At 42.3% G+C, this 14,862-nt stretch overlaps 1 protein-coding gene across 2 annotated transcripts in view; it reads right to left on the bottom strand.

Moving 5' to 3' along the window:
- Positions 1-286: 286 nt before the first annotated feature.
- The window catches only part of JOSD1 (Josephin domain containing 1), a 31,589-nt gene continuing 17,013 nt past the window's right edge, over positions 287-14,862 (bottom strand). For both annotated transcript variants that reach the window (XM_056523862.1, XM_056523861.1), the window contains exons 4-5: positions 4,861-5,055; positions 287-1,335 (exon numbers count right to left, since the gene is read on the bottom strand). In XM_056523862.1, coding sequence (XP_056379837.1) covers positions 1,236-1,335; positions 4,861-5,055 — 295 coding nt within the window. In that variant the 3' untranslated portion in view covers positions 287-1,235. The remainder of the gene's footprint in view (positions 1,336-4,860; positions 5,056-14,862) is intronic.

The raw sequence follows: 14,862 nt of genomic DNA, 5'->3' as shown, positions 1-14,862 counted from the left end.
TGCTGACGTTATTATAATAATAATAACCCTTTATTTTTTGTTGCCCTTAGTGGGATTTGAACCCAAGTCCCCAGCACTGCAAGGCAGCAGTGCTAACCACTGAGCCACCATGCTGCCCTTAGCATACGTCTGCTATGCACGGTTGCTAAAATGGACAGAGATGTCAGCAGAGAGCACTGTGCTCGTGATGTCATCAGTGTTCCAAAAAGAAAGGAATTTCCTCTGTAGCATTCAGCAGCTAATAAGTACTGGAAGGATTATGATTTTTTAATAGAAGTAATTTACAAATATGTTTAACTTTCTGCCACCAGTTGATTTCAAAGAAAAAAAAGGTTTTCACTGGAGTACCCCTTTAAGGAGGTTAATAGATGGGCACAAGCTTACTTTTCTCTTTTGTCACTGCATATTTTTCTAGGATCTTTTATTTATTTATTATTTTGGCTGCACATGTAAACTCCTCTGACTGCACCATGTAACTCTGTCCCGACACGTGGGCAACGTCTACATATATGGGGCTGTGATATTATCTATACATACACCAAGTCACATCTGCATCGTTTTTTTCTTTAAAAAAAAATTAAAGAAAAAAAGAAAAGAAAAAAAGAGCACTTTTATAGTCGAGAACAACAGCATAGGCATTTAGATATCGTGCATACAATAGGATGGCTCAGTTTCTTTATAGTGTATAAGATTTTTTTTTTGGTAGACAAAAATAGATGTTTTCTATTGGGCCAGCTAGTTGACGGCACGTAGCCGCCCTGTATAACGTACAGTATAAGTCCATAATGTCAAAAAGAGAAAAAAAATAAAAATAATAAATTCACTGTATAGTTCCCATCAGAACCGGTTTGCATGGGTTTATTCTTTGTCAAATGTATGGAGCGTTATGCCAGGTTCTCATCTTTGACCATACGGGCTCCTTGTTTTCATTGCATGCTTTTCTTTAGAAAATACTGAGATGGAATGGCATCTTCTTGCATCCGGACAGAGAAGCCAAGTGTAACCTGTAGGTAATGCCAGGATATTGCACAGTCAGGTAGAAAAAAAATAAAATAAAAATAATAATAATAATTGCCCACAGGCCAAACTTTGTCCGGTTCTTTTACTCTGGGAGGAGACCGGCGCTCCATCCTTAAACAAGAGATTGTCAACAACAGGTAATAAAACTGTAGTGAATGAGAGATCGAAACAATAATAATTATAGTTATAATAAAAAAAATTAAGTCCAAGCTTGTTTACAGATCAGTCCGCCAACGCTGATGAACTTCGACCTCTTCCGGCACCACCAGCAGCAGCTCGCAGTTTTTGCCCCTTAGTTGCTGATGTAAAAATTTTCTACAAAAGAGAATCAGAAGACGACATTTGGGTAAGGTGGTCACTTGTCCATTACAGAATACGTACGTCACAACGCGATCCTACGCAGGACTTCAAAAATGCTCAGAGTTTTTCATTGTAGCATACTTTAGGGTATGATCACATGACAAAATTTCCATGCTGAATTCCACCGTATTTTGGGATTAAAACAGGATTTCCAGTCCCATTCAGACAGCATAATTCCCATTGAAATCAATGGGGCTTGAAATTCTGTGGAATTGCTAGTTCTCAGAACAAACACTCCACCGGAATTCTGCAATTCCGTAAAGCCAGCTATGCCAAATGGAATTTCTGCGGAATTGTGGAAATTCAGCCATGATGAAGGGAATTTATTAAATGATGGATATCAGTAGAGATGAGCGAACTTACAGTAAATTCGATTTGTCACGAACTTCTCGGCTCGGCAGTTGATGAGTTATCCTCCGTAAATTAGTTCAGCCTTCAGGTGCTCCGGTGGGCTGGAAAAGGTGGATACATTCCTAGGAAAGAGTCTCCTAGGACTGTATCCACCTTTTCCAGCCCACCGGAGCACCGGAAAGCTGAACTAATTTATGCAGGAAAAATCAACTGCCGAGCCGAGAAGTTCGTGACGAATCAAATTTACTCTAAGTTCGCTCATCTCTAGATATCAGAAAACAAGTGTACACTAAAAATTGTAAATTTTTTGGTGTAAAGCATTGATAAATTCCCCTCTTATTCATAAAATGATTGAAATACTTTTTATAGGAGGATACTATACAAATCTATCTATTCCAACGGTAACGCAGCACTCCAAAAAACGGTGAAAAAGTGTAGATTTATTTCTGTCACATCAATACAAGCAATGTTTCTGCTCCTATGGAGCCATTTTCAAGTTTAGTGTCACACACCAATAGGGGGTTTAAATACCCATGTGCACAAAAATGAAAAGCAGATGATCCAGCACTAATTCCATGCAGCTTTATTAGAAACACAGCACACAGGTAAAATCAGCCTGAACTCAGACGCGTTTCGAGCGCATGCGCTCTTTGTCGGTGATGTCACAGGTACTACCAGGTGAGGTTAAATACCTTTTGCTTGTGGGAGGGAAGGGAAAGAAATCCCATATCCCCACCTCTCTCTGGAGACGTGTGGCATAGTTCACATTAGTAAGAACAAACAAACAATGTTAAAATATATGTATAAAAAATCAAAAAATGAAACATACATGCAATAATATGGCTTGATTGTTCATAAAGTTATAGGATTTAAATGTCACGGAAGGGGGTTCGAAAAATAGGTGTTAATGCTTTTAGTAGTGAAACAGCAGTTCTTGACGGACATTTAAACCCGTCGGAGAACGAGTCCCCAATGTGAACTGCCAATATGCTTCACGATCTGCCAATTTTTTCCTAATACAACCCCCTCTCGTGCCCATTTTTACATGTTCAATGGCAAAAATTCGAAAGGTGTTTAATTTACCGGCATGTGCAAAGTGAAAATGTGCAGATGCAGCAGATCTCTGTCTTCACTGTTTCACTACTAAAAGCATTAACACCTATTTTTCGAACCCCCTTCCGTGACATTTAAATCCTATAATTTTATGAACAATCAAGCCATATTATTGCATGTATGTTTCATTTTTTGATTTTTTATACATATATTTTAACATTGTTTGTTTGTTCTTACTAATGTGAACTATGCCACACGTCTCCAGAGAGAGGTGGGGATATGGGATTTCTTTCCCTTCCCTCCCACAAGCAAAAGGTATTTAACCTCACCTGGTAGTACCTGTGACATCACCGACAAAGAGCGCATGCGCTCGAAACGCGTCTGAGTTCAGGCTGATTTTACCTGTGTGCTGTGTTTCTAATAAAGCTGCATGGAATTAGTGCTGGATCATCTGCTTTTCATTTTCGTTGCTGGTGTTGGCTGGACACCGATCCGAGCACATTATAGGGGATTGGAGAGCTGGTGTTTCTACGTGGACTCTGCCATGTGCACAAAACCTCATTAGAATTCCAATCAAGTGCTAATTCTACAAATACAGCAACATTTTCATAAACAATGTGTACATAAATCTTATTGTGTATACGCCGTACATCCTCAGTGCACATCTCATATATTAAAGTGCATATCTGGACTTTAATATAGCAACCAATCAGATAACTTCTTTCATTTCTAACAAGGCCTGTAAAATGAAAGAAGTTATCTGATTAGTTGCTATGGGCAACTGGGCAAAACCTGTGCACAGGTTTTGATAAATCTCCCCCTATGATACTGTAGATTTATTCTGAAAAGAAATATACAATTGAGTACATAGGGAACTACACCTTCTATAAGGCCTAAAAGAGGAAGTATATTGGTCACCATACATTCTTGTAGGTAAAACTAGGAGGAATTCCTTTCTAATGTCATTTTGTGTGTATTGTATGACTATAACAAAGAAATAAAAAAAGGACTCGCATTACATGCTTTCAAGTGGCACCATGGAGAAAGTCATCTACTTCATCTTGCTTATCGAATGGTTCTCATGGTTGGTTATTCAATTCTGATGCTCTAAAAATCGGTCTAAAACTACAGGGCTTCAAACACAGAAAAGGGCAATGTCCTATGTGTCCTGACACTTCTACCATAGCCGGCAATTTTCTCAACAGTATCTCCTCTGTAGGATCAAATGAGACCAGCTAGTCTTCACTCCTCGAGTCCTTAAAGGGGTACTCCGCCCCTAGACATCTTATCCCCTATCCAAAAGGCAAGGGGATAAGATGTCTGAGGCGGGGGTCCCGAAGCTGGGACCCCCACGATCTCCGTGCAGCACCCAGCGTTCGTTTAGACTGCTGGGTACAGACAGCGGGGGTAGTGACGTCACACCATGCCCCCTCAATGCAAGTCTATGAGAGGGGGCGTGGCATCCGCCACGCCCCTCCCACAGACTTTCATTGAGGGGTCGTGACGTAATGACATCACAATCCCTGACGCCAGCTCCAAACGTTCGGAACAAAATGTTCCGGCAGAGCACCCCTTTACGATCTGCTAGTTTGGGGGATCCCCTGACCAAACGGTCTAAATTTCACAATTTGGTCCTAGTCAAAGCTGCTTTGATCCTTGCACTTTAAAACACATTTTCCTGCCTCCAATTCCTTCAAGAACGGACAGTTCACTTACTGCCTAATATATTCCACCTCTTTAGTTTATCATGGTAACAAGATGTCACGGAATTGGGCCGTCTCTGGCGTTGTATGTCGAGTCTGGTTTCAGGTTACAATGGTCCATTGTAGGTTATACATTTTATAAACTGAGGTCAATGTTACACGAGGGATCACTGTATATGAACAGTATCAATTCAATGGGCTCCTGGCAACAAGCTGACCATTCAGGGCCCCCTCTAATAACTCAGAATTCCATATTTTGATCTATAAAAATGACCTTTCCAATAGCATCAGCACTGCCAGGAATAGCACATCACAGTCCTGTGAGCTGTAGAGTGCTGGAGAACCAGACGGGCCAATAACTTCTTCTCTTTACCTTAGGTCATCGTCGTTTCCAATCCGCACAGGCCTTTTTAATTTGGAGTCCAGGTTGAAATAAGTGCCCCCGACCTCCCGGACACATATCCAGTGCTGCCTCTTAAGTGGCAGCTTAAGGGGTCCCCAAGAGAGACTGGAGGGAAGATTCATAATGAATCCAGTAACATTAGAGAGCGAGATCAATCCAACATCCCTAAAGAGAGGACAAGAAACAACATTAGAAAGAAAAAGGGCAACACAACACAACACAACACAAGACTGCTGAAATCAACACAACCAATGATGTAATACACGCCATTTTACTAGGTATGTCCCGATACCAACTACCAAAACTTTTTTCTGTTATGTGACGTTTTTTTTTATTTATTTTTATGGGAAAAACTTTTTTTTTGTTTTTAATAGAGGAAGAGCTTTTTTTTTATATAAAAAAATATAAAGTTTTTATTTTATTTAAAGGGGGGGGGGGAATTCTGACATTTATTAGGGAAGGGGTTAATTCACATTTATTATTTAACTAGCTTTTGCCCGCGGCTTTGCTCGCATTAAATTTGGGGTAACAGATTTTGTTTTTACGATCCTATAGTAATGAGGCCGCTCTGGGTAAAGTCTACGGGCATCCAAACAACCCGAAACATTACATCTGCTGTTTCATGGAATTGAGGATCGACATTCTTTGAGGACTTTTACAGAGTCTGCGCGCAGGGGAACCCACCTTCTCGCGCTGCTTATATACTGCCAACAGTCCTATCCCGACCTCATATCCCGTCCCATAATATGTGTACCAGGTATTGAAATATCTCCAGCCGTACAGAAGTTATGTGGGAACATACATTTCCCATTGATTTGCATGGGACTTTAAACAAAAACCCCGACACTCACAAATGGGGGTAGTTAAGGGTTAAATTAACTATCCTATATTTTAAGTGGACATATAAGTAACATGTGACCAAGTATCGAAATATCTCCAGCCGTTTGGAAGTTATGCAGTAACATTTCCCATAGGCTGGTATGGGAAAAAAAAAAAAAAAAAAACCTGCCCCTTTTCCACCCCCTTAAGGGTGGTATTTCGAAAAATCCTTCTTATTCCTTGTGTACGTCTTAAAAACAACACCTGTGCAAAAATTCAGGTTTCTAGGTCCAAGGGTTTAGGCTGGGCGTTGAGGAGTCAGTGAGTCAGGTCTTCTTTTATATTTAAGATTTATATATTTTTATTTTATTTTTTAATTCCCCATAGGACACTATTACATGCAATCTGCATAGATGATCAATGCTATGCCATAGCATAGATCAGCATTATCGGTGCTCCTTTACTACTGCCTGCCATGGCTAGCAGCAGTAAAGGAGCAACAATTGGATGGCACGGAGCACGGTAATGGACCTCCGGCTGTCCTCACAGCTGATCTGGACACCGCGATTTCACTGCGGTGATCCCAATCAGCATCCCTGAGCTAACCGGCAATTAACCCCTTAAGGACCAGGCCATTTTATACCTTAAGGACCGGAGCGTTTTTTGCAATTCTGACCACTGTCACTTTAAACATTAATAACTCTGGAATGCTTTTAGTTATCATTCTGATTCCGAGATAGTTTTTTCGTGACATATTCTACTTTAACATAGTGGTAAATTTTATGGTAACTTGCATCCTTTCTTGGTGAAAAATCCCAAAATTTGATGAAAAAAATGAAAATTTTGCATTTTTCTAACTTTGAAGCTCTCTGCTTGTAAGGAAAATGGATATTCAAAATATATTTTTTTGGGTTCACATATACAATATGTCTACTTTATGTTTGCATCATAAAATTTATGAGTTTTTACTTTTGGAAGACATCAGAGGGCTTCAAAGTTCAGCAGCAATTTTGAAATTTTTCACAAAATTTTCAAACTCACTATTTTTCAGGGACCAGTTCAGTTTTAAAGTGGATTTGAAGGGTCTTCATATTAGAAATACCCCATAAAAGACCCCATTATAAAAACTACACCCCCTAAAGTATTCAAAAAAACATTCAGTAAGTGTATTAACCCTTTAGGTGTTTCACAGGAATAGCAGCAAAGTGAAGGAGAAAATTGACAATCTTCATTTTTTACACTCGCATGTTCTTGTAGACCCAATTTTTGCAAGGGGTAAAAAGGAGAACATTTTTACTTGTATTTGAAACCCAATTTCTCTCGAGTAAGCACATACCTCATATGTCTATGTTAATTGTTCGGCGGGCGCAGTAGAGGGCTCAGAAGGGAAGGAGCGACAAATGGTTTTTGGGGGGCATGCCGCATTTAGGAAGCCCCTATGGTGCCAGGACAGCAAAAAAAAAAAACACACACATGGCATACCATTTTGGAAACTAGACCCCTCAGGGAACGTAACAAGGGGTAAAGTGAACCTTAATACCCTACAGGTGATTCACGACTTTTGCATATGTAAAAAAAATATATATATTTTTTTTACCTAAAATGCTTGGTTTCCCAAAAATTTACATGTTTACAAAGGGTTAAAGCAGAAAATACCCCCCAAAATTTGAAGCCCAATTTCTCCCGATTCTGAAAACACCCCATATGGGGGTGAGAAGTGCTCTGCTGGCGCACTACAGGTCTCAGAAGAGAAGGAGTCACATTTGGCTTTTTGAAAGCAAATTTTGCTCTGGGGGCATGCCGCATTTAGGAAGCCCCTATGGTGCCAGAACAGCAAAAAAAAAAAAAAAACACATGGCATACCATTTTGGAAACTAGACCCCTCGGGGAACGTAACAAGGGGTAACGTGAACCTTAGTGCCCTACAGGTGTTTCACGACTTTTGCATATGTAAAAAAATATATATATTTTTTTTTACCTAAAATGCTTGTTTTCCCAAAAATTTTACATTTTTTAAAAGGGTAATAGCAGAAAATACCCCCCAAAATTTGTTAGGCAATTTCTCCCGAGTACGGCGATACCCCATATGTGGCCCTAAACTGTTGCCTTGAAATACGACAGGGCTCCAAAGTGAGAGCGCCATGCGCATTTGAGGCCTAAATTAGGGACTTGCATAGGGGTGGACATAGGGGTATTCTACGCCAGTGATTCCCAATCAGGGTGCCTCCAGCTGTTGTAAAACTCCCAGCATGCCTGGACAGTCAACAGCTTTCTGGCAATACTGGGAGTAGTTTTGCAACAGCTGGAGGCTCCGTTTTGGAAACAGTGGCGTACCAGATGTTTTTCATTTTTATTGGGGAGGGGGGTTGTATAGGGGTATGTGTATATGTAGTGTTTTTTACTTTTTATTTTGTGTTAGTGTAGTGTAGTGTTTTTAGGGTACAGTCACACGGGCGGGGGGTTCACAGTAGTTTCTCGCTGGCAGTTTGAGCTGCGGCAGAAAATTTGACGCAGCTCAAACTTGCAGCCGGATACTTACTGTAAACCTCCACCCATGTGAGTGTGCCCTGTACATTCACATTGGGGGGGGGGGGGGGGGGGGGAACATCCAGCTGTTGCAAAACTACAACTCCCAGCATGTACGGTCTATCAGTGCATGCTGGGAGTTGTAGTTTTGCAACAGCTGGAGGCACACTGGTTGTGAAACACCGAGTTTGGTAACAAACTCAGTGTTTTGCAACCAGTGTGCCTTCAGCTGTTGCAAAAGCTACAACCCCCAGCATGTACGGACAGCGGAAGGGCATGCTGGGTGTTGTAGTTATGCAACAGCTGGAGGCATACTACTTTGGCTGGGGATGCTGGGGATTGTAGTTATGCAACAGCTGGAGACACACTGGTTTGCTACTTAACTCAGTGTGCCTTCAGCTGTTGCAAAACTACAACTCTCAGCAGTCACCGACAGCCAACGGGCATGCTGGGAGTTGTAGTTATGCAACCACCAGATGCACCACTACAACTCCCAGCATGCACTTTAGCTGATTGTGCAAGCTGGGAGTTGTAGTTACACAACAGCTGAAGGTACACTTTTCCATAGAAAGAATGTGCCTCCAGCTGTTGCAAAACTACAAGGGATAAGGGAATGCTGGGAGTTGTGGTGGTCTGCCTCCTGCTGTTGCATAACTACAGCTCCCAGCATGCCCTTTTTGCATGCTGGGAGCTGTTGCTAAGCAACAGCAGGAGGCTGTCACTCACCTCCAACGATCCTCGCTGCACCAGGTCAGTCCCTCGTCGTCGCCGCCGCTGCTCCTGGGGCCCCGATCCCAACAGGGGCGCCGGGGATCGGGGTCCCCAGCACCCGGGGTGCACATCCCGCACCCGCTCAAGTCCTCCGGAAGAGGGGCGGAGCGGGTTGCGGGAGTGACACCCGCAGCAGGCGCCCTGATTGGTCGGCCGGTAATCATACGTCATGTGTCCTTAAGGACTCGGAAATGGAGACGTATGAGAACGTCATGTGTCCTTAAGGGGTTAAAGGGGTACTCCGGTGAAATTTTTTTTTTTTTTTTTTATATCAACTGGTGCCAGAAAGTTAAACAGATTTGTAAATTACTTCAATTAAAAAATTCTTAATTCTTCCTGTACTTATTAGCTGCTAAATACTACAGTGGAAATTATTTTCCATTTGAAACACAGAGCTGTCTGCTGACATCATGACCACAGTGCTCTCTGGACAGTTCTTAAAATGGACAGAGATGTCAGCAGAGTATCCAGAGTAAAAGGAAATCCCCATAGCAAACATATGCCATTCTGGACAGTTCCTAAAATGGACAGAGATGTCATCAGAGAGCTCTGTGTTTCAAAAAGAAAAGAATTTCCTCTGTAGTATTCAGCAGCAAATAAGTACAGGAAGGATTAAGATTTTTTAATAGAAGAAATTTACAAATCTGTTTAACTTTCTGGCACCAGTTGATTAAAAAAAAAAAAAAAAAAAAGTTTTTCACCGGAGTACCCCTTTAACTCCAGGACTTTTAGACGCCGCGATCAACTTTGATCGCGGCATCTAAAAGGATAATACCGGACATCACCACGATCGGTGATGTTCGGCATTGGCCACAGTTCCCGGCTATGACGCGCGTTGCATAGTTCGGCACCTCCATGATACAGAGAATCGGATTAAGTATCAGGGATATTTTGCACAAGTACAAGTACTCATACAAATAAGAGATGAGCGAACTTACAGTAAATTTGATTCGTCACGAACTTCTCGGCTTGGCAGTTGATGGCTTTTCCTGCATAAATTAGTTCAGCTTTTCGGTGCTCCGGTGGGCTGGAAAAGGTGGATACAGTCCTAGGAGACTCTTTCCTAGGACTGTATCCACCTTTTCCAGCCCACCGGAGCACCTGAAGGCTGAACTAATTTACGCAGGATAAGTCATCAACTGCCGAGCCGAGAAGTTCGTGACGAATCGAATTTACTGTAAGTTCGCTCATCTCTAATGCAAATGTCCAGTATCGGTCCCGATCGGTATCAGGACATCCCTACATTATATCTAAGCCACATGCATCTCAGTAGCCGTCAAGTTTAGAAATATGTTGTTGGCCGATATTCTACTTTTGGTCATCTATCTGGTATTCTACTAATGTGTATGAACCTTCATATAAAACTAGTCTAACTGGCTCCTAAATTCCATAATGATGTCTATAATAGGTCCATTCCTGCCTTACACAATCATATATAATGCTGGATGATATTTAACGTGATCTCTCTGCGCCAAAAGCTGATCAAGGCTCCCACATCCTTCCCTGACTAGACTGAGACATCTCTCCCTATACCCAAAGAGGAAGGGATCTGTCAATGGAGGCTGGGGGAGCCAGGAGAAGCTGCACCAATCACATCGTTCAAGCAGCATGACAGAGATGACAGATTCTCTTTAAAAAGTGATGTATTAGTATCTTTATATACAGTAGTCCCTCAAGTTACAATATTAATTGGTTCCAGGACGGCCATTGTATGCTGAAACCATTGTATGCTGAGACCATAACTCTATGGAAACCTGGTAATTGGTTCTGAAGCCCCAAAATGTCATCCAAAAATAGGAAAAGGTGAGGATTAAAGAAAAATAAAGTAGATAACTTAGGCTGGGTTCACACTACGTTTTTGCCTTACTGTTTTCAATCCGTTTTTCTAAAGAAAACCGTATGGTAAAAAAACGGATGGAACAGTATGGAAAACAGTAAACCGTATGCGTTTTTAAACAGTATACTGTTTTTAAAAGTGCCTACAGTTCCGTCAGTTTTTATAGAAAAAAAAAAAACATACGTTTTTGAAAATTTTGTCCATTTTTAATGGGAGGGGTCTTGGGTGGGGACTTTAGGATACAAATGCGCATGTGCAAAGTAAAAACGCATACGTTTTTCCTGTATGGAACCGTATACATGTGCGTTTCCCATTGACGTCCATGTTAAAAAAAACGTATGCGGTTGCAGTACGGTTTTTAAACAGGAGTCAAAACCGTGGTTGACCACGATTTTGTCTCCGGTTTAAAAACCGTACTGCAACCGCATACGTTTTTTTTTTTTTTTTTTTAAACATGGACGTCAATGGGAAACGCACATGTATACGGTTCCATACGGGAAAAACGTATACGTTTTTATTTTGCACATGCGCATTTGTATCCTAAAGTCCCCACCCAAGACCCCTCCCATTAAAAATGGACAACATTTTCAAAAACTTATGGGTTTTCTTTTCTATAAAAACTGACGGAACTGTATGCACTTTTAAAAACAGTATACTGTTTAAAAACGCATACGGTTTACTGTTTTCCATACTGTTCCATCCGTTTTTTAACCATACGGTTTTCTTTAGAAAAACGGATTGAAAACAGTATGGCAAAAACGTAGTGTGAACACAGCCTAATACAGATAAAGCAAATCCTTACATATAAAAGTAAGAGAGATCTGCTGGGAACTGTAAATCACTGTCTATGTCAGTGTTTCCCAACCAGGGTGCCTCCAGCTGTTGCAAAACTACAACTCCCAGCATGCCCGGACAGCCGTTGGCTGTCCGGGCCTGCTGGGAGTTGTAGTTTTGCAACAGCTGGAGGCACCCTGGTTGGGAAACAATGGTTTATGTAGAGAACAGGAGCTTCTTCAGGGTCCCATACAGTACACACAGTTACTTGGTGTCCAAAGGAGCAGCTAACCCTGGCACAGGTAAGGAGTAGTACAGAACTTGTAGTTCCTTCCTGTACTGTAGGGGGCGCTACCGGACACCAGTCAGTGCATACACTTCAGTAATACAGGTGATTTACCAGTAAAATGCCCATTCTGATTGGTCAGTTCCTCCAGTTGTGACAAGTCTCACAGATCTGGACTGTCTGTAGCATTGTATGTTGAGTCTGGTTTCAAGTTACAATGGTCCAGAAAAGACCATTGTATGTTGAAACTATTGTATGTTGAGGCCATTGTAAGTTGAGGGATCACTGTATTAGAATATTTCTCATTTTCATGGCAATAAATGTTAATAGAATAGCCCATTTGTTTTGTCATTTGACCTAATGGTTAAAGGGGTACTCTGGATGAAAAAAACATTTTTCTAATTAACTGGTGCCAGAAAAGTTAACAGATTTGTAAATTACTTCTAATTTAAAAATCTTAATCCTTCCAGTACTTAGCTGTTGTATGCACCAGAGAAAGTTGTTTAGCACTGGAAGGATTAAGATTTTTAAATAGAAGTAATTTACAAATCTGTTTAACTTCTTGGCACCAGTTGATTTAAAAAAAAAAAAAAAAGAAATGTGTTTTCCACCAGAGTACCCCATAGTGTGCCTGCCTCTGAATGCTACGAGGTTATATTGATGCCATTAGTATACACTAAGGGGGAGATTTCTCAAAACCTGTGCAAAAGGAAAAAGTTTCCCATAGCAACCAATCAGATCACTTCTTTCATTTTGCAGAGGCCTTGGTAAAAATGAAAGCAGCAAGCGGATTGGGTTTCGATGAATCTCCTCATAAGTGGTCTACAATTTAACAGAGGGTTCACACTAGGGATCGACCGATAGATTTTTTTTAGGGCCGATACAGATACTCTGTGGAGGTTAGGGCCGATAGCCGATAACTTATACCGATATTCCGGTATAAAAGTTAGCGGCTATTTATCCCCCCCCCCCCCCCGGCGACACCGCTGCAGATCATTGATTTAAAGCGGGCGCTTTAAATCAATGAATTGCAGCGGCTTTTACGGTGCCAGAGACTGCCGCCGCCACCCGCTTCTCTCCCCCTGAGTCCTATCACCGCCACTGCGATCGCCCCCCCCCACCACCGCACCGCGCCGCCCCAGCCAGAGACCACCGCAGCCGCTGCCCCATTGCCTCCCCCATTCCTGGTTTTATAATTACCTGTTCCCGGGGTCCGCGGTCTGCGCTACTTCTGGCTCCGGCGGCGTCCTCCTGAGCTGTCACTGTGCGCACTGACGGTGACATCGCGTTGAGGACATCACTCGTCATTGCGCAGCGCACAGCGTAACAGCGGACGCCGCAGGAGCCAGAAGTAGCCTGGGCCCTGGGAACAGGTAATTATAAAACCGGGGATGGGGGGAGGCAATGGGGCAGCGGCGGCGGTGGTCTCTGGCCGGGGCGGTGGTGCATTATCGTATTATCGGCAAGGTAATTGCCGGTAACGTCCAAAATCGTGAATATCGGCCAAACCGATAATCGGGTCGATCCCTAGTTCACACTATGGAATCTCTGGATGAAGAATCAGAGGATGGCCTGCAGCATAGACCCAGTAGTCGGCGCTAGGACCCATAGACGGCAAACTTCATTCTTTTGGCAGCTAAAGCTTTGCAGCGGACGTTCCGTAGGGCGCACTGTGCAGCTGAATCCTATGGACAGCACCGGAATTTCCAAGCAAAATTCGGGTAGCGTTAAGCAGGTCTCAAGCCACGTCAGCCTTCATTGTGGGTACCCTGGGATTTCTATGGGCATAGATTTCATGGCGGATTCAGGGCAGGAATTTTCAGCCTCTTCACCTGCTGAGGCAACAAACGCCTAGAAACTTGCAAAACTACAACTCCCAGCATGCACGGACAGCCGTTGGCTGTCCGTGCATGCTGGGACTTGTAGTTTTGCAACATCTGTAGGTCTACTGTTTCAAGTCCCCTATTATACCAGCTGTTCCTGTCTACTTCCAATAGGTGGCACTACCAAGAGAGACGACCAATTTGCATTCCCAGAATCCCCTTTCTCCTAGTGTACACAGAATCCAGAAACAATCAGGAAGGGAAGACAAAAATACTTCTAAATTCTTAAGGTGTTAGGCATACTTAGGCGTGCCTGACTCCCACTGACGTCTTCAGATTCCATTATAAAAACACTTCGCAATGAGTCTCGTAATGCAATAATTGGGACACGGGATACAGGGAAATTAATAAAAAAAAACTTTTTAAAACCTCTTCAGGGATAACACATATAATGATGCACACTGGGTGCAAACTGTTATTTGTATTGAAAGGGTTTTTTTTCCATGAAGAATTGTTGTACGATCAGATGTGTACCAATAAATATGTAAAAAATATATATTATAAAAATAATAATAATATATAAAATTATATATTAAAATATTATATATGTGTGTTTAATATATATTATATCTAGAGAGAGACACAGAGAGAGAGAGAGAGAGAGACACAGAGAGAGAGAGAGAGAGAGAGAGAGAGACACAGAGAGAGAGAGAGAGAGAGACACAGAGAGAGAGAGAGAGAGAGACACAGAGAGAGAGAGAGAGAGAGAGAGACACAGAGAGAGAGAGAGACACAGAGAGAGAGAGAGAGAGAGAGAGAGAGACACAGAGAGAGAGAGACACAGAGAGAGAGAGAGAGAGAGAGAGAGACACAGAGAGAGAGAGAGAGAGAGAGAGAGAGAGAGAGAGAGAGAGAGGAGAGAGAGAGAGACACAGAGAGAGAGAGAGAGAGACACACACACACAGAGAGAGAGAGAGAGAGACACAGAGAGAGAGAGAGACACAGAGAGAGCACAGAGAGAGAGAGAGACACAGAGAGAGAGAGACACAGAGAGAGAGAGAGAGAGAGAGAGAGGACACAGAGAGAGAGAGAGAGAGGAGAGAGAGAGAGAGAGAGAGAGAGAGAGAGAGAGGAGA

This window comes from Hyla sarda, chromosome 6, assembly GCF_029499605.1.
Source record: "Hyla sarda isolate aHylSar1 chromosome 6, aHylSar1.hap1, whole genome shotgun sequence".
Classification (NCBI taxonomy): domain Eukaryota; kingdom Metazoa; phylum Chordata; class Amphibia; order Anura; family Hylidae; genus Hyla; species Hyla sarda.
The sequence above is the reverse complement of the archived record's forward strand: the minus strand, read 5'-3'. Positions and strand labels throughout refer to the sequence as shown.